Source organism: Maylandia zebra, linkage group LG4, assembly GCF_041146795.1.
Source record: "Maylandia zebra isolate NMK-2024a linkage group LG4, Mzebra_GT3a, whole genome shotgun sequence".
Taxonomy (NCBI): domain Eukaryota; kingdom Metazoa; phylum Chordata; class Actinopteri; order Cichliformes; family Cichlidae; genus Maylandia; species Maylandia zebra.
The window spans coordinates 21,869,126-21,892,735 of NC_135170.1; the positions used below are offsets into that span (position 1 = coordinate 21,869,126).

At 41.6% G+C, this 23,610-nt stretch overlaps 1 protein-coding gene across 1 annotated transcript in view; it reads right to left on the reverse strand.

Moving 5' to 3' along the window:
* Nucleotides 1-12,767: 12,767 nt before the first annotated feature.
* Nucleotides 12,768-23,610, reverse strand: part of LOC143418370 (nuclear GTPase SLIP-GC-like) — a 33,513-nt gene continuing 22,670 nt past the window's right edge. The window contains exons 16-20 of the mRNA XM_076883161.1: nucleotides 21,863-21,962; nucleotides 21,610-21,718; nucleotides 15,359-15,489; nucleotides 15,137-15,218; nucleotides 12,768-15,007 (exon numbers count right to left, since the gene is read on the reverse strand). Coding sequence (XP_076739276.1) covers nucleotides 14,943-15,007; nucleotides 15,137-15,218; nucleotides 15,359-15,489; nucleotides 21,610-21,718; nucleotides 21,863-21,962 — 487 coding nt within the window. The 3' untranslated portion in view covers nucleotides 12,768-14,942. The remainder of the gene's footprint in view (nucleotides 15,008-15,136; nucleotides 15,219-15,358; nucleotides 15,490-21,609; nucleotides 21,719-21,862; nucleotides 21,963-23,610) is intronic.

Below are 23,610 nucleotides of genomic sequence, written 5' to 3' on the forward strand. Positions count from 1 at the left end.
ACAAGCAATTTCTATAATATTTCACATCCCGTAAGCTTAATCTGCAAACATTGTGTAAAAGCAAAGCACATCATTCAGTTGTTACAATACACAGTTTTTGGCAGTATTTAGTTTAATGAAACTTTTTTAAAGCAACAAAAGGACTCCGTGAATTCAAGAACTTTTTTTTATGTGATTGTTAAATTTCTCCACCCACCCATCCCACTATCTTCCATCATCTATCCATCCATTCATCCATCCATTCTCTTGCACTTATCCAATTCAGGATTCCAAGAGCCTATCCTAGCTACCATGGGGCTAGAGGGTGTTTATTAATGCAAATTGGACATGTGTACAGCATGGTGTATTTTTTTTTAAATCAAATATACTTCATTGATCGGAGGAGTGTGAGTATATTACATGCAGAAATGTTTACTTTGCCTTTATCCTCTATTAGGTTTCCAGCACAGCTAAACAGGTCACATTCTTTCACCAAAGAAGTGATTCTCTTGCAGGACCATCTAACTGCACATGTGCCAAGGCGTAACAAAAAAACTTGGCTTTTTGAAAATGGAAATTTAAAATCTGCACTGGAGTTTAGCTGTGACTGTGACTCAGAAAAATTAATGCAGGCAATAAGGACTGCCTTTCAGCCAGTTGTTGTAGGATGCAGGCAAGCTTTAGATCCTTTTTCATAAAAATATATTTTTTTGTTACTTAGATTATTATACTATTAAAGGTCAACTTTGGGTATTTCCAAAAAGGATCTGGGAGCACTGGTCGGATGACTGGATTGATATCTTTTAGAAACCTTTTAATGTACTGTATTGTATTGTAGTCTGTTAGCCTTAACAAAAATTTTAAATACACTATGTTTTCTTCCTCCCCTAGGCTACAGATTTGCTGGCATGCCACACCAAACTTGTTGAGCCATCACTCACTTCTAAACAGACTTCGAATGGAGACCTTGTGAAAAAACTGTTTCATCAGAAGTCAATTTATATCAGACCTGACAAGGTCATCTTATGTGAGGACAATGAATCAGTAAGTAATCCTGAGCATTTCAGAAAAAATGTATGAATGTTCATAAAATGAGAGTGAAAAAGGCAAAGATGGATTTTAAATTCCCTTAAACATTGTCACTTGTATTATGTTTTAATACATAATACATAAACATAATACAAATGTTTTAATTTACAGACATATTCTGATGGAGAAAGTAGTCATACAAGCAGGCAAGATTTCACAGAAACTTTAAATTCTGACAAATGTGGTAAATATTCCTATCTAAAAGTCACTCCAAATGAAATGGAAAAGAAGTTGGTTCAGTGTCTGTTACTTTGTCATCTTAGGCATTGTGTCTTTGGTTAAGTGTCAAGTCTTTGTGAAAATTATATTTAAATTTAGTTTAACATTTTGAGCGGAAAGAAATGTACCCCTAAATACATGAAAAGTAAAAGCTATATATGTGGTTAGATGTTATTCAAAAGTTAAACTCCTGTTCTTTGTATTCTTACAGCTGAAATTTCTAAAAAGTTACCTCAGCCATTCCCATTGTTAACACACAGTCCATGTCTGTTGATGATGAGTTCATCTGGTGCCTTTGTACTGTTGAATCTTCCATCTCTGCTGACACCCTCACAATGTCCACCAATCCTTCTGTCATTGCTACTGATGAGTATGAGCCTTACTCCAGTGGAACATCTGCCACTGTCAGTGACAACACACCTGGCTTATCAGTGGGTTCTTCTGCCAGTATTACTGGTGACACATGTCTCTTCCCTAGTAACACCTCCAGTGTGTCCAATGGACCTCCCCAGCCAAGTTTATCCAGCACATCCTAAAATTATGTTTTGTACATGTTTGTATCCTTTAATCTTTTGAGCTGTATTGTGCAAAAGTCATGAGCCACTCCTCCTTTCATTGTTTTTTGCTGGAAAAATAGGAAATAAGCGCAGTGATTTACTGAAGTCTATAAAATGATGTCTACAAACAGACATGGAAGCGCAGTATATTAGCGTAGAACAAAACTTGCAGAATTTTAATGAGCTTTTTTTTTTTTGTCCCGTTTGGATCTTTAGCCATCAGAATTGCCAAGAAAGATGCCAAGCGGATTTACTTTACCAAGTGGATCATCATGGCCTTGCCATATTGGTCCATTTGATTGACCTTCATTATAATTATGCATTTATTTTATTTTATTTTCAGTTGTTACAGACAGGACAGACATGACTGGGGGATAGGACAGGGAGAAAGAATGAAAGAAAGAGAGGGAGAGAAAGAAAAATAGAGGGGAGAAGAGATGGTGAGAAAGGGGAGAAGAAAGAAAGAAAAACAAACAAAACACCTGGATCACCTGTATGGAAAAAAAAAACAGAAGAGAAAACAAACAAAAAAGAGCAACATAATAAATACACCACCATCACAATAAACTAGCTAGCAGTAGATACTAAATATAAATGTTATTGTGCAGCACACAAGATAGACAGCGCACAATGTGCTTTGAGGCAGCAGCCAAGAAAGGTGTAGTTTGTGTCTGTGAACACCCGTGTGTACACCTGTGTGCTGTGATATTATTCTGTTATCATATGGTACCTTATATATGTAATCAAAGTAGTTGAATTATGATAACAGCTGTAGGACATATATTATCCTTTAGTTTAGATGGTGTGCTGTGTATGTAGTTTAGTCCTCATTATACTTTTGGGTTAAAAGAATATAATCATTTTTGTAGTTCATTAGATAAGTATGCATCACTCTGTATCCTTGATCTGCGGTGAATGTGTTACACTGTTTTCTTGACATGCTTTACTGTTGAATCATAAAAAGAAGGTTGTAAGCGGAGACTTTGTGTCTAGGGCAGAAGAGATAGACCACATTCCATGCCCCCCACCTTACAGAGAGCAGAGGAGTAAGGAGTCGAGGCCATAACTTAGGCGCCGTAAGAGAGAAAGAATGTGAATGTTTAGGCTTTTACGACTAGGTGGGGGCCACTAGGAGCTATAAGAGGCTGTGAAATCATCACCATTTTGAGACCTGTTGCGAACCCTCAGCAAGCAGCTCTCCCGTCTAGACGTTTTAATGCTCTTAAGTGATGAATTGTATGAAAATAAATGATTGTTGACTGAGCATTTATACACTGAGTACTGTCCTTCCTTCAGCCCAAAGATTCAAAGAATTGGGAGATCTCAACAGTGCATACCTGTGTGGATCAGCACTAGGGGTGGGTTTTTATAATCGATTCATCGATTAAAATCGATTCTGGCTTGGATAACGTAAAATCGATTCATTAAAATCCTGAATCGATTTTTTAATATAAATTTATTTTGCCCGAAATGCCAGAATCTCAGGTGACATCTCACAAAATTTCAAGAACCACCAAACAGTTAAGACAGTAAATGAGAGCAGGTACAGGGATTCTGCACATAGACTTAAACACACAGCGCGACCCGCGGATCAGAATCAGTTAGATGTCGCCTTTCTCACAGTCGGGGCTGAAAGCCGACAGCTCGCTGATTCTGATCTGTCGGCGGGTCCGCGCTTTGTGTTCACGCCCTTTATGCGCTGATTCTAAAGCTGTTAGTTTGATGTCTCTCCAAACAATATTGACCGAACCAGCAGCAAAAGAAGATCCAAACACTTCACATAAACATCGTCATGAATTCACTCTTACTTTTACTGTTTTGCTTCCATCACGATGTGCAGCTCTCTCTCTCTCTCTCTCTGTACTTCAAGAACAGTTTCCCTTTCTTCATTATTCGCTTGCTTGTTACGCACAAGTCTACTGTTGCTTACAGCGCTGTCGGCCGCTGTTTTTTTCCCTTTTACATTCTTCCGAAAAGAAAACCTCATTTCTGCTGTTCAATACTGAACAAATTTAAACTTTTTAAAATTATTCAAAATGCAAAACGCTTAACCGTGTCTCTAATAAAACCGCTGTAATGTCAGAGGTAATGTTCATATGTTGATTAATGGTTTTCTTTCGTTTTTGATGTACTGCAGAATATTTTTATAAAATCCCAGGCCAGGAAAATCACCTTCATGTTTTTCTGTGTTTTATCCTCAGCTACTTTGACACAAAGGCATCTGCTGTGACGCTTACACCTGTGATAAAGTCTTGCGTGTGTCAGCTTCCTTTTTATTGATACAAAAATATGTAAATGTACTGATCTGAATTATATTTCTGACTGTCAAAATTTCCCAGATTTAAATCGAATCGAATCGAATCGAATTAAATCGAATCGTGGATCGAATCGTGGATCGAATCGATTCGGGACCTTGTGAATCAGAATTGAATCGATTCTAGAAATCAATGACGATACCCAGCCCTAATCAGCACGCTTGTATTCCAAAGGTTTCTCCATGTAACAATCTGCTAGGGAGTGTGGGGAGCCATAGCCCCGTCCACCAGGGCATGAAGCAAGTATGGAGGAGATCCAGGCCCCAGACATCCAGAGGCCCCAGAGTACGAGGACCCAAGGAGGACCACCAAAGGGGGCAACCGTGCCACCCTCCTGGGAAGACCTGAGTGGAGCCCCAAATGAGAGGTCACCCAGCAGCCACGTTGCAGAGGCCAGAGGGGGTTGCAGTGGCGTGCCCGCAGGCTCTGCCAGGCCACAGGCGCCAGGCCCCGCCAATCGGCCACCAGGAGTGAGCCGGTACATACATGAGCGCCCAGCCCCAGTCGACAAGAACCACCAACACACCAACGTCTGAGGGCATCAGCCACCGGCAGGGAGTGTGGTGAGGGGAGATAGGCCTCCGTACTTTGGAGGGCCTGAGATGTTCCCAGAGAGGTCGAGTCTAAGACACAACCTGACATATAGACACAGACGAACAGGCGCACACAGACACAAACGTGCATTCCCACCCCCATATACACAACCAAATACTCGGCACTCACCCAACGTGTAGACAGACACAAATAGACACTGCACAGACAGCCACACTCCCTAAACATACTCTATATCCCAGGTCCAGGTACCCCCGCCCCCAGAGGGGCAAGCCGCACCTAGACCCAGGAGATGTAACCCTTCTCTCTGGGGTGGAGGCAAGCGGACCGCCTCCTTATCTGCAGTAGCAGGAAGGCCCCACATCCCAGACCCCAATCTGATGGCCAGCACCTCCTCCCAACCCCCCAGCCCTGACGGTCAACAGAACCGGGGTGAGTGAAGACCCCAAATCCCCCTCCGCCCGCTGATATGTAGTGTTGCTGTGTGCTGTTCTAAAGTGCATTTAAAACACAGGAGGGCATGGTGCTTCCTGCCAGAGAGCAGCACGGCTCCTTCCGAAAAAGGAAGAGGGAGGCAGCTGAGGAGGGGGAGGGGAGAAAGGGAGGGGCAAGCGGCCCCTCCCTGGGGCCAGCTCCCCCGCTGACCCCAGTAGGCACCCCCACAGTCTGGAACCCACCAGGGCAAGGGGGCCCAGGCCCATCCGGACCGGGGCCCACAGCAGTAGCACCACCCAGCCCCACAGAGTCTGGGGCAGCCCACCCGACTCCATCGCAGAGAAAACTGCACCCACCCCATCATCCAATCATCTCCCAAACTACACAAGACAATAGACACCCAGGTTGAGTTCATTCTCTACCTCTCCTATATCTCTCCTCCACCTGCAGAGTGAGCCCCTGTAGAGAGGAGACCTCCTGCAAAGATATAACAGAATTTTAATGAGCTTAAAATTAAAAATGTCATATGAGCTACTTTAGTCTTCAACACAGATTGAACTCTCTTAACCAAGCTTTCTGGATGGTGATGTCTTCTTTTTATTGAATTTCTTTAAGCATGGTTCAGGAATAGTTCGCCAGGCTTTTTGTTCTGTTCTCTGTCAAGATGATCCCACACAACTTTAATAATGCTGAGGCCAATCTATGCATTGTGATAATGTAATTATGTCATCATCATTTATATGTAATTTAACTAAATAATTTACAAAACATTCTGGCTTTGCAGTAAATATCTTTGCCTGTTTGAGGAAGAATACCAGTCAGATGACCCCGAGCTCCAAGAAGCCATTTCAAGGTCTTTAGACTCAAGTGCATGTGAAAGGTCAGTACAAGAAAAGCTTTTACTTGTCATGTTGAAAGGTCAACATATTAACCGTTATTTGATGTTTGTTGCAGAAAAGGAGTCACTTACTGGCTAGTTTTGGATCAGTTTGAATAAGCAAACTACAAACTGCAACCTGTGATTTGAAGATTACCAAGGCCATCAGATTAATTATATTTTACTTGATATATGTTTTGTTTTTTTACTTTTTTGAATGGTGGTTGGTTGTCAGTGTTGGATCTTGGTTTTTTTTGTCTTGTTCTACTTGTATTTATGTAGTGTATTTATATATATATATATATATATATATATATATATATATATATATATATATATATATATTTATAAATACTAGTGTATTTATGACAAGATAATTTTTGACAAGATTTGTATCTCTTGTTTGTTAAATTACAGTCGGTGGTACCTCATTAGTCTGTTGGTGGGTTATTGCCATTGAAACAAGTATATTTCTTTACCGGTTGTGTGTGTGTGTGTGTATGTATATATGTACCTATACATCTCACTTACACCCTGAGCTGTTTCCTGTTTTTCTCGTTATGATCTTGAGTTTCACATCCTGAGCACATCCTGTACCAACTTTACCATATGCAGTTACAAGCAAAAAACTTATTTTAATACCCTATGATTTGCACATTTATTAACTTCTGGATTACAATGACACTTACTGAAATACTGCTACACAATATATATATATATGTATATATATATATATATATATATAACTTAACACCCAGCATGCCCCTGCGGGCGGTTTATCCTTCAAGCTCGGGTCCTCTACCAGAGGCCTGGGAGCTTGAGGGTCCTGTGCAGTATCTTAGCTGTTCCAGGACTGCGCTCTTCTGGACAGAGATCTCCGATGTTGTTCCCGGGATCTGCTGGAGCCACTCGCCTAGCTTGGGAGTCACCGCACCTAGTGCTCCGATTACCACGGGGACCACCGTTACCTTCACCCTCCACATCCTCTCGAGCTCTTCTCTGAGCCCTTGGTATTTCTCCAGCTTCTCGTGTTCCTTCTTCCTGATGTTGCTGTCATTCGGAACCGCTACATCGATCACTACGGCCGTCTTCTTCTGTTTGTCTACCACCACTATGTCCGGTTGGTTAGTCACCACCATTTTGTCCGTCTGTATCTGGAAGTCCCACAGGATCTTAGCTCGGTCATTCTCCACCACCCTTGGGGGCATCTCCCATTTTGACCTTGGGACTTCCAGGTTATACTCGGCACAGATGTTCCTGTACACTATGCCGCCCACTTGGTTATGGCGTTCCATGTATGCCTTGCCTGCTAGCATCTTGCACCCTGCTGTTATGTGCTGAATTGTCTCTGGGGCATCTTTACACAGCCTGCACCTGGGGTCTTGCCTGGTGTGATAGACCCCAGCCTCTATGGATCTTGTACTCAGAGCTTGTTCTTGTGCTGCCATGATTAGTGCCTCTGTGCTGTCTTTCAGTCCAGCTTTGTCCAGCCACTGGTAGGATTTCTGGATATCAGCCACCTCCTCTATCTGCCGGTGGTACATACCGTGCAGGGCCCTGTCCTTCCATGATGGTTCCTCGCCTCCCTCCTCTTTCTTGGGTTTCTGCTGCCTGAGGTATTCACTGAGCACTCGGTCAGTTGGGGCCATCTTCCCAATGCATTCTTGGATGTTCGTTGTCTCATCCTGGACTGTGGTGCTGACACTCACCAGTCCCCGGCCCCCTTCCTTCCGCTTAGCGTACAGCCTCAGGGTGCTGGACTTGGGGTGAAACCCTCCATGCATGGTAAGGAGCTTTCTTGTCTTTATGTCAGTGGCTTCTATCTCCTCCTTTGGCCAGCCTATTACCCCAGCAGGGTACCTGATCACGGGCAGGGCGTAGGTGTTGATGGCCCGGATCTTGTTCTTACCGTTCAGCTGACTCCTCAGGACTTGCCTGACCCTCTGCAGGTACTTGGTGGTTGCAGCCTTTCTAGCGGCCTCTTCATGGTTCCCATTTGCCTGCGGGATCCCCAGGTACTTGTAACTGTCCTCTATGTCTGCAATGTTGCCTTCTGGTAGTTGAATCTCCTCAGTTCTGACTACCTTCCCTCTCTTTGTTACCATTCGACTACACTTCTCCAGTCCGAACGACATTCCAATGTCATTGCTGTATAGCCTGGTAGTGTGGATCAGTGAATCGATGTCTCGTTCACTCTTGGCATACAGCTTGATGTCATCCAACTGACAACTGCTCCGTTCCGTAGTCGGTATCCGCAGCCAATCTTGTTAATGATCTCACTGAGGGGGTTCAGGCCTATGCAGAACAGCAGTGGGGACAGAGCATCTCCTTGGTAGATCCCGCACTTGATGGTGACTTGTGCTATGGGCTTGGAGTTGGCCTCTAGTGTTGTACGCCACATCCCCATTGAGTTCCTGATGAAGGCTCTTAGGGTCCTGTTGATCTTGTACAATTCTAAGCATTCCAGTATCCAGCTGTGGGGCATTGAGTCATAGGCCTTCTTGTAATCAATCCAGGCAGTGCACAGTCTTGCAGTCTCGGCTGACTGTTCTGTCTACCAGTGTTTTGCGCCTCTGGTATTCTTGCCAATCCCTTTTCTGTGCCCCATTCATGTATTGACCCATGTGCCTGTTCATCTTAGCCGATATGATGCCTGACAGGAGCTTCCATGTAGTACTGAGGCAGGTTATTGGTCGGTAGTTGGATGGGACCGGTCCCTTCTTGGGGTCCTTGGGGATCAGGACCGTTTGACCTTCGGTTAGCCATTCTGGGTGTTTCTCGTTAACTAGCAGCTGGTTCATTTGTGCTGCCAGAAGCTCGTGGAGTGCAGTCAGCTTCTTCAGCCAGTAGGCGTGAACCATGTCGGGCCCTGGTGCTGTCCAACTCTTCATACTGGAGACCCTTTCTTGGATATCTGCCACTGTGATGGTTACTGGACCCTGTTCAGGGAGGTCGCTATGGTCTGCCCTCAGATCCACTAGCCATTGAGCATTGCCGTTATGGGTTGCGTCCTTCTCCCATATGCTCTTCCAGTATTGCTCCGTCTCCGTCTGGTGCTGTTCTCTTATTGTTCCCTTGCCACTGAGAGTACACCTTTGCTGGTTCTGTGGAGAACAGCTGGTTTATTCTCCCTTCTATCTCTCTGGTGTACCTCCTCAAGCGGCTGGCCAAGGCTGTGTCTTTGCTTGGCAGTTTCCAAGGTCTCAGGTATGGACAGTTTGCTGTATTTCTTATGCACCTTCTTTGCCGCACCTTTCTGCAACTCCGTTAGTTGGCTAACCTCCCTCCGTGCTACTTTGATCTTGCCCTCTAGCCTCCTTCTCCATGGAGGGTACTGCCCCTTGTGGCTGTTCAACTTGTAGCCAAGCATCTCATCTGATCACTGCTGCCGTATTGTAGATCAGCTTGTTAGTGTCGGTAATCGTGGTTGTAGGTATCGTCCATAGTGCTGCATTAACATCATCTAGCAGACCTTCTGAGGGTACTTCACGTAATCTTGGTAACCGGCTACAGGGGATCCAGGTTTCAAGCTTGGCCATGATCCTATTTTTCAGGTCAATTCCTCTCGCACTCAACGATTCTTCTCCTATCGCACTTGGGGCTATGTACCCAATCTCAGGTAGGGGTGATGATATCTCCCCCCTGACCTGGCGTCCTGACTCCTCCTTGCCGTAGCATTTATGTTGTACCTCGTCAATCTCTAGCTGTCCCTTCTTTCGAATGTTGGAACACTGAGCTACTAGTTGTTTCGCCGTCATTGTGGATGTTGGGTATCAAAGAATCCATAGGTCCCTCATCCTATTCGTGTAGCCCCTTCCGCTAGGGTTACTTGCGTAGTAGCATTTCAACAACGCCCTGTTTTCGTCTCTTGCCCACCGATGCCTCCTTGTTCCAGTAGCCCACTTGTCATCAGGGTGCCCTGGTTCCTCAACACCTTGTTGGTCCGGGCGACGTCCGAGCTGGCATGCCTTCATATTTATCTGTCTCGCTCATGTCTGCGGTAGGCTCGCTTAGCATAGGGGGTCTAGCCTTAGGACCCTTACTGGATACAGACGCCCCAGGCAGGAATCGAACTTGCGATCCTCTGCTCCAAAGGCGTGTAGTGTAACCACTACGCTATCCAGCTGCTATTTATAGATTCATAGATTACATTAGCTTAGATGAAACTTTATTTATCCCTCGGGTGGGTTCCTCCGGGAAATTCAGTTTCCAGTTGCACAGCACCGACAGAATGTGAGCAGAAATATACCATATATACACATATATAAATACAGAAAATACAAAAGGGATAAATAGAATAAACAGGAATAAGAATATACAAGGGAACGGCACATTTCAAGTATCGTGAGTCTATTACACCGTTGGTTATTAACAAAAACTATTGCACAGTGAAAAGGCACTACAGCTTACTTGTTCCCCCCTCCGTTGTCCCCGTTTCCCCTCCCTCTCCCCTCCAGCGAGGAGTTTAACAGTTTGATGGCGTGTGGGACAAAGGACTTTTTAAGTCTGTTGGTTCTTGTCTTTGGGAGAAGCAACCTGTCACTGAACAGACTCCTCTGGTTGTTTATGGCCATGTGCAGAGGATGTCCAGCATGGTCCATAATGTCCATATTGCACCTTAATTTGTTTTTATATAAGTGCGTGAAATGAGTCTTCAGTTGAATGTTTTTTAATAGGCAAAAAATACTTAAATAAGTAAATGGCGAGTCGAAGTTTTGTCTTTTTTTTCTATTTTTGCTGATCCAATCCGTGACTTAAAACCGTGATCCGATCCGAACCATGAGATTTTTGATCCGTTGCACCACTACTCGACACCACCGAACAGAGGCAGCAATATAACATAGCTAACATTAACAGTGCAGTGAATCCTGCTTGTGCCGTGATATTCAGGACTGCAAACCGAGCAGCATCACTGACTTTCAGCTTGTTGTGTTTGTGGATATATGACTGACTTTAATTATCCACAAAATCATCACATTCTCTGTAGGATTAAGGTCAACTAATGGACGGTGTATATTTTAAAGCAATTATTTTTGTTGCTGAGAATTTTAATTGTAATTTTTGTATTATTGTTTCTCAACAGTACTTGTTTTAATTTGTTTACTGGTTTGCATGCACTTTTTATTTAAGATTTGTCACCGCTACTGCACATCACTACCCCTCAGTCTGTGAGTGAGACGATAGATAGCCGTGAGGAGGAGAGTGTGAGTGCATTGCAAAAACATATGTTACCCGTACACGAAGCAGCGTCTGGCTGCAGTTTTAAAAAAAGAAGCAGATACTAGCTAAGAGGAAAAAACGGATAAGCCCATCCAAGCTGAGGCATTTGATTTTTCTGAATATCAACCTGCACTGAGGACGTGCTGTTTGGCTAATGAGCTTGATTCTGTTTCAGTTCTCTGAATTTGTTTGCAGTGTTTTGTTTTTGTGTTAAATTAAAATGAAAAGTTTGATTAAAATATTAAACAAAAGTAAGAATGCCTGCTTTTGTAACAAAACAAATACACAAAATTAGGCAATAATAAGGCTTCTCATAAAAACACTAAATGTAAAACACAAAGCTTTCACATTTGCCAAGTAAAGCTAAAATATGAGGCTGTGGATGATAATAAATTAGGAGCCATTTGGGAGCCAAAAGAGCCAGCTCTTTTTTGGGAGCCGTGACAAAAGAGCCAGCTCTCTGAAAAGAGCTGAACTTCCCACTAAGTGGCTCTACTATAGCCCCTCCCTGATGGCTGAATTCCTCATCCTATCTCTAAGCTTTTTCATTTAAAATAAATATGAATAAGGTTATCACAAATCAATAGGGAATATTTCACAGTACAAACACACAATCTCTCATATTAAACTGTTAAGGTGAGAAAATATCTCTGGGATGTTTAAAAGTTTAGGCTTTCTTTAGCTTGTTCCTAAAGCTCAGCCTTTCTCCGAATTATAATGAGTTAGCTAGCTTTAGTCTGATAAGTCAGCATCAAGACAGGTTCATCTGTGCTCTTGAATTAAACAAATAAGATTAAGTTGTATGCTTCAGTGGCACAATAAAAACCAATAGGATCTCCTTAGGTTAAGAAGGTGATCAGGTTAAGGTTTGGCTTATCCTTTCCTTTATCAAGGAGAATCCCAAAGATGTTTCCATGGAATCTCAAACCCCAGCTACTGATAAGTGACCAACAAGAAGGCCCCAGGACAAGAAATGAATAAGTTCCAGCATACCCTTCAGTTTGTAATCCAGTCTTTTATCAAAACAAATCCATATAAATCCTAATTAAAACAAATTGTCCTTGTGGTATTATCTGATTATTTTAAATGTAAAACCAGTCCAGGACATTTTAAAGGCCATTTTCTCGAATTTTAACCGGCTTCAACCTACTGCAACTGTGTCCCGCATCCTCCTTTCTTCCCATTTTCTCTCTCTTGAATCTTCTTTTCTCTCCCCTTTAAATAGAAGAGCTGAAATCATCACCAATCAACTACTCCCTGTATTCATCTTCAAATAGCTGGCAGCTAGACTAGAGTGAAATGTCCACTCCCACATGGGTGTAGCCTATATCTCACACAAAAAACAAAAGCTTGCAATAATTAAAATAGAAAATAATGCATCCAATGTTTGTTGGGAGATTCTCTCTATTATTCCACCATGCCACTTTCCACTACATTACAACAAGGATGTTTTTGCATGAATATAAAACATGCCTTTTTCATGTTCATGGGATTAGAAAAAACGGTTCTTGTGACTACACATGCTTTTAAACTCAAGTTATATTTTATTATAACAGCAATACAAAAACGAAGCACATGCATACATTTAGAATTAGTATAGATTAGTAACAACAAAATTCAAAATGATATTGTAGCTTAAGTAAAAGTTGATAGTAGTTATTTGCTACCGTTTTATTAATCATATGATACTCAAAGTCTGTATTGCAGAAAAGATATATTTGTATTACAAATTGAAATTGTCATTCTTGTTCACAAGGTTAAATCCAAATACCTAAAAAAAAAAAGTACCCACCTAATGAAGCAAAACTAAACATAACATATTTAAACACAGTATAGGAAGTAAATGAAATAATTAAAATCATGAAGCTCTGGATCTTCTTTTGGTTTAGACCCTTAAAATTAAAACCACAACAGAAATACAATGCAAATATCCCTGGTTGACATGAACCAAGAATGTTTGCATCGTAATCCTTTTACCTTTTCATTTCTCTCTAATTTTCTATCTACCTCAAGTCCACAACTAATTAAAAAGCTACTACCACTACAAAAGCAAAAAAGCAATCAGATTTTAGATACAGTATTTCCATTTTGTTTTAGTTCTTTATGATTAAAACCTTGCCACTGCTGGTTTGAATTACTATCTAAATATGTCTTTATATGAAACTGTGTTGTTAAGCGATGGCATATGAACCCTGTTTCTGGGTCCAAACAAACACTGCGGCAATACTGAGAGTTAAAACTGTCTATATTCTTTCATCTTTACTAAAATTATCAGTGTGGCTGCTCTACTAAGTATGACAAAGCAGTTTAACATCCAGACATCCATGAAAACAGCATTTATGAAGTTTAACAGAGTTTGAAGATAACAGGAAGTTCGAAGTTAGCTCACTAGTTTCAACCTAAAGAAGTTATACCATATTCTGACTGAGGGATTTCTGAAAAATTAAAACGTAGAGCTCTGCTACCACTTCCGACATAAATCAAGACAGAAAACTAAACATTAGTGACCTTTATAGCGTTACTGAAGTTGGGATAGCTGGTATATGATGATGTGCTACGTCATAGGTGTCAAACTCTGGCCCGCGGGCCAAATTTGGCCCGCAGCCTAGTTACATTTGGCCCGTGAAGCCATACCAAATTATTATTAAAGCTGGCCTACTGGTATTATACAGCTAATATATATATTGTTTAGTATTAAGCTTTGCTTGTTCCATATTAAGTTTTTCAGCAAAACTTGTTTGAGTCCATAAGAAGAGATTCATTCTTAAATCTGGAGGAAGATTTTTTTTTACAATAAATATTAATGTTAGCCCGCGACCTTGTTCCAGTTTTGAATTTTGGCCCACTGTGTATTTGAGTTTGACACCCCTGTGCTACGTGGTGGCTAGCTACACAGCTATGGTTAGCATACTATAAAAACATTAGCACAGTGAAGCTGGAGGATGAACACTAACCTTCTTCCACTCGCTAAAAATTAACGCGAGGGTTCCCGATGGTTCGGGACAAATGCAATTGCATGGCAGGATGTTGTAAACTGACCAAACTTCAGTCAGGAGAACAGCTGAGATAATCCATCCACAATACGAGGTTAGTCATTAATGCACTGCTGCATGGGTTGGGCTGTAGTTATATCATAAGGTTTTAAAAAGTGCTGCCGATGAATAGGGCTAATAAAACCCAGAGACGGCAACAATGACCATCGACTTTTTTCAGGGGTTTGTTCAGATTAAATAGAACAAGATACAAAGCATGAAAACATGTTAAAACACAAGTGCCTTAATGAATTGGACCTGAAGCACAGTTTGTATCAGGAAACGGCTAATGACTTCAGATGTAAAGACTTGATTGAAAGTCAAAAGTAAGCATCAGCATAACATTCAAAGAGAGAACACAAAACAACTTGAAAAATGTGACTGAAGATATCACGGGTGACCTGAAATATCAGAAATAATTTTTTGAAATAATCAGAGAGATAAATGCTCAGCCATTGAGGACAAACAGTAAAATCCCCCTAAAATTTGCATAAGAAGTGTTCATAAAAAATGTTCACACTAGTGTTGTTTTTGTGTTCTTCACAAAAAGTCAGCTTCACTAAAATGGAGCCGTATATACACCATGGATTTAGAGCAACTGCTGGGTGGATCAGTTCACATTATTTAGCACAAAAACATTTTATCAGTATTTACCCAGTTACATTTTTTAATGTTGACTGCTTAAAAGTTCATCATGATGTTTTGTCACTTTCTCTAGCTCTTCTGAAACATCTAAAAAAATAAATAGATAAAGGTTAAAACAAAATAAAGCATTATCATTCTGTATATATATTTATCGTTAACGATGTGGAGATAGTTAATGCTCAGTAATAATTATTTACTTTAACATATTCTGTTTACCTGGGAGTGAGTTGTTGTCAGTCCTGAGAGAAAATTCAATGGATTCTGTCATGGCTTTCTCCAGCTCCTCCAGGATGGTGCTCTAATTGAACATCAAAAATTTATTGCTTTCAGCAGAGACTAACAGGTCAAAAACAGCCAGAAAGAAAATAAAACAAGACAAAAATAGAACAGGAAAAAATAGCAACGACTACATAACATACATTTTAAAATGTGACAAACCTTTAAAGCATCCACCTTCTCCAACATGGCATTTTTTGCTTCCTCATACATTTCCTTATTTGAGCGTACATGGCTCTTGATAATGGTCTTCATATTGTGTAATTGGCCATTTCCACCACATTTTGCTGCCTCTACAACGATATAAAATTGGGCCAGAATAACTATAGGAATCATCATGATTGTTTATTTATTTATTTGTTTATTGTAAATATTCATTGTCTTTTTTGCTAAATCTCGATGCTTCTACAATGAGAGAAAAAATCAAGTAAAATGTCTATACACAATCAAGGTGAATACATTAAGAAGAAATAATTATTTCATTCTCTGCTGAATGAATAAAAGAAATTAACAGTCTCTAATTGTATGACTGTTTAATTTTAGTGGAAAGACAGAATATCAATCACAAATCTAGAAAAAACCCCCACATTATATAAAACATCTAAATTGATTTGGATGCCATCGAGTGAAATGGGTATTTGATTCCCTAAAACCCAGCCAGATCTGGTGCATGTTGCATACAGATTATAATTAATCAATTGCAAATACTTTTGATCTTAACTCATTATGTATATTAAGCACCAAAGGTGGAAAGTAACGAATTACATTTACTTGCGTTACTGTAATTGAGTAGTTTTTTTGTGTATTTATACTTTTTAAAGTCATTTTTCAAGTCGGTAATTTTACTTTTACTTAAGTATATTTTTTTAAAAAGTATTGTACTTCGCTACATTTTCAATCACACCTGTTACTGAGTAAATTAAAAGAACAAAAAAAAAACCCCAACATTGCGCTTCGGAAATACTGCAGGGAATGATGGGTAATAGAACAAACTGGCGTTGGGTCACGATAAAGATGGAGTCTGACATCGGTGGTACGGATCCAGCGAAAAAAGAAACCCTGTCGAATTCTGCTGACCCTGAACTCGAAGAAACCGATGTGAACCCCTGGCCGTATTTAAGGGACCATTTCGGCTTCAAGTGCAAGAAAGGCAACAGCTTTATTATGCAGTGTAAGCTGTGTTTGCCCAGAGAGACTGAGTTAGCAGCTTTTAAAAATTCCACATCAAACCTGCGCAAGCATGTAGAGGTAAGTTAAATGAAACTTGTACATTTATTTTAGCAAAAAGGCTGTCCTCAAGTTAATCACATTAAGTTAAGACATAAGCTGTTATTGGGCACGTTGTTGTCCACGCAACTTAAATTTTTTTTACTGGATTGGTAAATTGCCAAAAGAAAATGTGTTTACTTACATTTTTCCTGTTTGTTAATAATAATAATTTATTTTAAAAAAATAGTTAAATTAGACAGAAGACAGAAGCGGCTACTTTCTTACTCAACCCACACATGTTCACACTGCAGGCAAAAGAATAACATGTGCTATGTGCACAGAGGTGTTTTTTTCTGTTCTCAAACTGATCTCCCTGTTGGAGCTCAGTCTGGGGGGAGTTATTTTTTTCTCCTTATTTTTCCTCATGTTGTGCATTTTCCATTGTTATACCTCTCTGATCTGTCTTCCCCATGTGATGTTTGTGTAATGTATGTATGGTCAGAAGAGTAAGATTGCGCTGGCAAAGGTCAGCAGCCTTAACCCAATTTCCTTTGGGGTCAACCTTCAGGATCAATAAAGTTTTATTGAATTGAATTGAATTGCTCCTCAAAATTAACAGAGCAGGGCCAAGTTTAAAAAATTAAAACACATTTTTATAGCAGCTGCCGTACAGCTCAATTCAGTACTTGTTCTCTTATTTGACAGTTTAGAACACATTCTCATGTAAAAGAATTATATGGTTTTGACAGGTTGGTTGGTTTGGTGACCATTATCCATTTTGATGTATAGACTTGCAGTTTAACTGCCAGTGCACTTTAATTTGTAAAGTTTTTCTTTTAATTAAAAAACAACTACTTTGAGATTTATCCCATTGTCTTTTTTGCACTACTCAGAAGTAGGGATGGGTATCGAAAACCGGTTCTTGTTGAGAACCGGTTCCCACTGTTTCAATTCCTTGGAATTGTTTGCCATTTTTGCAAACGATTCCCTTATCGATTCCAGTCGCCCTGAATGACGTCACCACGTTGCGGAGCGTCATTTACCTGGCAGGAAACATGGCGGCTCAAACGCTAAAAAGTTTGGTTATACTTTACAAGAATGGATGACAACAGGGCAACTTGCAATACTTGCAAAGTAGATACTTCATTTAAGGGAGGAAACACTACGAATATGCAAAAGAATTTGCTCACAAAACACGTGATAACCTTAAATGAATGTCGTGTTTTTAATTCCGCTCCGGACTCGTGAATCTCAACCCAGCAGCAGCGGTAACGTTTGCACGTCCTCTCCCGTTAATGCGGCAGGTAAATAATCAACTAACAGTGCATATTATGTTAGCGCGATCTGCCTTATCTGCCATTACTGTGCGTTTAGGTGACCATGATGAGAGAGACAGAGTCTGGCTGGCGCTCGCTGGCAGTTCTCGCTGCAGTCTACCGGTAGCATCTCCTTTCAAGCCAGGATAGACTAATGTTACCAAGCAGTGACTAAGTTTGTGGTCAAAGGCTTGCACCCATTTGCCACAGCAGATGCCCCCGATTTTCGGTAAGTGAATGTGTTTAATTGTAGGCAGGGACATTACTGGATATTCTTGTGTAATTGCTACAGAATAATTTATGTTATACTTTGTTATTGCTACAGAAGAATATTTATTTTATTATTTTACATTTACAATTTTTTTCCCCGGGGTCCCTGTGACACCACATTGAAGAGCCATAGGCTGTGGATCTCTTAAGATCTCACTGCTGGGTTTGTAAGGCCATGTTACGCCTACATTTCTATCTTGTTCAAAGAGAAGATATAAAACAAAGTTCTAAGCTAATCGACCTTAGTGTTCTCCTTTTTTAAAAAGAATCGATAAGAGAATCGATAAAGAATCGAATCATTAAACAGAATCAATCGTGAAAATCTTATCAATACCCATCCCTACTCAGAAGAGGCTGTCCTCCTGCTGACAAAAAAGTAACTATGTAACTTTTACTCTGAGTACATTTTAAATGAGCTACTTTTTACTTCTACTTGAGTAAATTTTTAGACAGATAATTTTACTTGTACTTGAGTAAAATTTCAGCAAAGTAATAGTACTTTTACTTGAGTAAAATATTTTAGTACTCTTTCCACCTCTGTTAAGCACACCTGTCCACAGAATCAATTTTTTCTATTCCACTTTCTCCGTTACTATGGACAAGACCAAAGAGCGGTCAAAGGACATCTGGGACAAGATTGTAGGCCTGCACACAGCTGGAACGAGCTACAAGGAGGTCAGCGAGAAGCTCGGTGGGAAGGTGACTATCATGGTTCGGGTGAGAGGATGTGTTTTTTCACTAAGCTGTGGTCTCCACTATGGATGGACCGATCCGATATTACGTATCAGTATTGGCCCGATACGAACTTAAATTACTGGATTGAATATCGGACAGAGATAAAAAATTTAATCCGATCCATTAACAATCACAGAAACATCTCACAAAACTTGCGACATGGCGTAACCCAGCTCATGACCTTAGCACGTCGGAGCAGTATGCATCACATTACTGAGCACCTGTGGCGTGCGAGACCTGTCGGCGGTCTGGTGGAGCATTTGGAGCCTCGCTATGCGATTCCAAATCATGGCATTTCATCTCAGAGAAAACTATCCTGGAGAAGTAAAGCAAGTGTGTAAGTTTATCTCTGAATGTTTGTAAAGCCATGTTAAGCTTAACAGCCAATATCAAGAGCGACTGTCTTTTTTTTCTCTCCCCTCCCCTCTCCTGCTGCTACTTCAATCATGAAACTGATCAATGATAAGCTGATTGGCAATTCTGTCGCAAGTCCTGTCTTTCTTGTTTGTATATCGCCCACTTTGCCCCAGAAAGAGGAAACCAGCGGATAAACAACAGCAGCATGTTTAAGCTTGATAAACTGTTGTTAGAATTTATTTAATACTACTTTCTACACCAGGATAATTTTCTACGTAGCTTATGGCTGGTAACTGTGCAGGGGCGGATATAGCAAAGTTTTGCCAGGGGGCCAGGTAGGGTATTAACAGGGAAAGGGGGGCACAAAGACATACTTTTCTTTCTTATTCTCTTTAATATGTCTAGCTTTTCATAAATAATTACATGAATCTTACAACCAAAGTTTTAATCTGATGTAAAATGTATATAAGTCCATTATAGTATATAGTAACGTAATAACTATTAAATCTAATGTACACCCTAGTAAGCTATAATACTTTTTCCCTTGGGAAGGTACCATCTGTGCAGTCTGCAATTCTGTTGAAGAAAGATGTTGAATCTATTTAATTATTGTAGAAAAATAATGCACATGCATTAAATTAAAATTGATTACGTTGATTAAACATCATGAGGTGGGGGGTGGTTCCTTATGTTTTCCCCTATGGGAGTTGGCAACCCTGTTAGTTGGGTTGGTTAATATTTCTGCTAAGTACTCTTTAGAATACCACAATAGGGAGGATGGTGTAGGTTTAAGTTTATTAGATTGATCAGTATCGCTGGACTATGAAATATTTTGCGTGTATTTTTCGCATACAGGTATAACAGAATAGCTTAAGTGTTTTGTTTTTTAAAACTTAAGTATGAACTTGCAGCAAGATATTTAAAAGTACAGTTTTATTGATTATAAAATACACTACATCGGATTCATATCGGTAGATATCCAAATTTATGATACTGGTATCGTGCCATCTCTAGTCTCCACCTCATCATCCTGCCTATTGTCCACACCTGATGGTGAATTAGTTGCCTTTACTTAAGACCAGCGCACTCAACAAGTCTTTGCCAGATCGGCTGCCAACCTGCATTAGTGTTGGGCTGGTAATGTTTCTGGAAAACTCATTGTCCCTCTGTTGCAGTGATTTAGATCAGCGGTCTCCAACCTTTTTAGCGCCACGGACCGGTTTATGCCCGACAATATTTTCACGGACCGGCCTTTAAGGTGTCGCGGATAAATACAACAAAATAAAACTAGTACCGGTACCGAAAAAAAGAAGATTTATTCATAACACACGTGAAAAGACCCAGGAAAACCGAGTAACCGATCAAAACGATAACAAAATAACGCTGAAAACCGATAAAAACCCTGAAAACCATACATTTCACACCTGAGCCTCAAGTCTTGCGGCCCGGTACCAAACGAGCCCTCTATAGCTCCCACTTCATGTTCACAACATCAAGCACCTGACTCCCACCATAGTTCGTGGTTCATGTCCAGAACTCTAAGTAAAAATGTTCTGATTGTTATTAAAGCTTTGTCATTAAGTCTAACTCAGTGCCTCTGTCTGTATCTGCATTTGGGACCACTTGGATCCTGGCTGCCCTGCTGAAGTTTTTCAGAAATGAAAGAAATATAAAACGGCCATTAACCACGCTCACTCTGAAGCTCCATGCAAAATCTTGCCTGGTGCACCAGCCCAAAACTGCAGAGGCACATGTTGATGGAAGCTTTGGGACCATAGTCACCAAGAACAGCATTAGTAACACACTAAGGTGTAATGGACTGAAGTCTTGCAGTGCTCACAAGGCCCTCCAGCTCTAGAAGACATATGCACAGGCCCATCTCAAATTTGCCAGTGAACATCTAAATGAATCAGAGAATACTTGGGAGAATATGCTGTGGTCAGATAAAACCAAAATAGAGCTCGTTGGCATTAAATTCAACCTATCATGTTTGGAGGAAGAGAAGCGTTGAGTATGACCCACAGTCAGGCATGGCAGTAGAAACATTGTACTTTGGGGCTGTTTTTCTGCTAAGGGTACAGTACAGCTTCACTACACTAAGAAGGCAATGAACAGATGGGATAATGTACAGAAAACTCTTGGACTAAAACCTGAAGCTTGGAGTTCCCAAGCTGCAGTCAAGAAATGTAGAGGATTTAAGGAGTTTCATTAAAGGTGAGTTGAGAAGATGTCTTACCGCTGTGCTTGCCAACAAAGGTTCCTTAATAAGTGATGTTTGGCTTGGGGATTAAACACATATTTCATTGAATGACATGCAAATCAATTTACAAATTTTATGTTATTTTATTTTTTCATGGATTTGTGGTTGATATTCTGTCTCTCTACATTATAATGAAACTGATATAAAATATAGGTAGTTCATTTTATTGTAATTAAAAAAAAACTTACAAGTAAAAAGTCAAATAATTACTTCCGAGATTATATTATGAAATGTTTAAGTAGTGATACATTGACCTCCTTTCTTACCTTCATAGCATTCTTTCATCTTTGTCTCAATTGTCTCCAACAGACTGTTGTAGATCATTTTCTTTTCTATCCGGATGGTTTCGTTGAGTTTCTCCTTAATTTTTTCTTCCTTAAAAACATAAAAATGGATTAAAATGAGTTTAAAAAATCATTAAAATAAAAAAAACAAACAAAAAACAAATCAAGGCTATTTTGGGAGTATTTAGGTTCATCTGTTGACTATTCTGTTTAAAAGGAGAGTTTAGACTTTTACCTCCATCTTGAGAAAATCCAGTTGTAGTTTTAGATCTTTGCACTCAGTAGTCAGTAAATCGGTTCCAAGCGAAAATGCACTAATGGATCCATTGAATGGTCTGAAATATGTTAAATCACTTCAGAATGACAGTATTGAGATGTTTATTAAAAAAAAGATGTAACTTATACAAATGTATACCCCCCGGTCTGGGGTGCTGGCCGGGCCTTGGGAGCTTGGGTCCTGGCTGTTGTGTCGCCGGAGCAGTGGGCGGGTGGGTGCAGAGGGGCTCAGCCCCAGTGCAGGGGACCTCTGGTGCATCGGCCCTACTAGGGGGCTCTCTAACTGGTGGGGAGGTTGTTATATCTTGCAGGTGGTCTCCTCACTACAGGAGCTCACTCTGCAGGTGGGGGGAGAGATATAGGAGAGGTGGAGAATGAACTCAACCTGGGTGTCTATTGTCTTGTGTAGTTTGGGAGTTGATTGGATGACGGGGTGGGTGCAGTTTTCTCTGGGGTGGAGTCGGGTGGGCTGCCCCGGACTCTGTGGGGCTGGGCGGTGCTGCAGCTGCGGGCCCTGGTCCGGATGGGCCTGGGCCCCCTTGCCCTGGTGGGTTCCAGAGTGTGGGGGTGCCTACTGGGGTCAGCGGGGGAGCTGGCCCCAGGGAGGGGCCACTTGCCCCTCCCTTTTTCCCTCCCCATCCTCAGCTGCCTCCCTATTCCCGCTCTACCACACCCACCCACACACGCAGGGCTTGGGGTGCAGGTATCTCACCAGGGTACAGGGGAGGCACTCCCCCTCTGTCCCCTTCTGACCGCCTGTGCCTCAATTTTATCCTGCAACCTAGACATCCACATTACTCACACTCTCACATAACACATACATATAGGGCCTTGGGGGTGGGCACGTTTTACAGCATCCAGAGGATGGTCGGTGTACTCCAACCCACCTCTGGCGCTGGTGCCCTACCCTCAATTTTAAATGCATTTAGACACTAAAGGTTTTCGGGAAGAGCCGTGCTGCTCTCTGAGAGGAAGCTAGTACCATGCTCTCCTGAGTTTTAAATGCACTTTAGAAAAGCACACAGCAACACTACATATGAGCGGGCGTAGGGAGGTTTGAGGTCTTCACTCACCCCGGTTCTGTTAGCCGTCAGGGCTGGGGGGCTGGGAGGAGGTGCTGGCTGTCAGACTGGGGTCTGGGATGCGGGGCCTCCCTACTACTGCAGATAAGGAGGTGGTCCGCTTGCCTCCACCCCAGAGAGAAGGGTTATATCTCCTGGGTCTAGGTGCGGCTTGCCCCTCTGAGGGCGGGGGTACCTGGACCTGGGATATAGAGTATGTTTGGGGAGTGCGACTGTCTGTGCAGTGTTTATTTGTGTCTGTCTACACGTTGGGTGAGTGCCGAGTATTTGGTTGTGCATATGGGGGTGGGAATGCACGTCTGTGTCCGCGTGTGCCTGTTCGTCTGTGTCTATATGTCAGGTTGGGTCTTAGACTCAACCTCTCTGGGTACATCTCAGGCCCTCTAAAGTACGGAGGCCTATCTCCCCTCACCACACTCCCTGCCGGTGGCTGATGCCCTCAGACGTTGGTGTGTTGGTGGTCCTTGTCGTCTGGGGCTGGGCGCTCATGTATGTACCGGCTCACTCCTGGTGGCCAATTGGCGAGGCCAGGCGCCTGTGGCCCTCAGGCCTCTGGGCCTGAAGCTCGGTCCTCTCTGGCACAGCTGGCTGCCGGCAGAGCCCGCGGGCACGCCACTGCAACCCC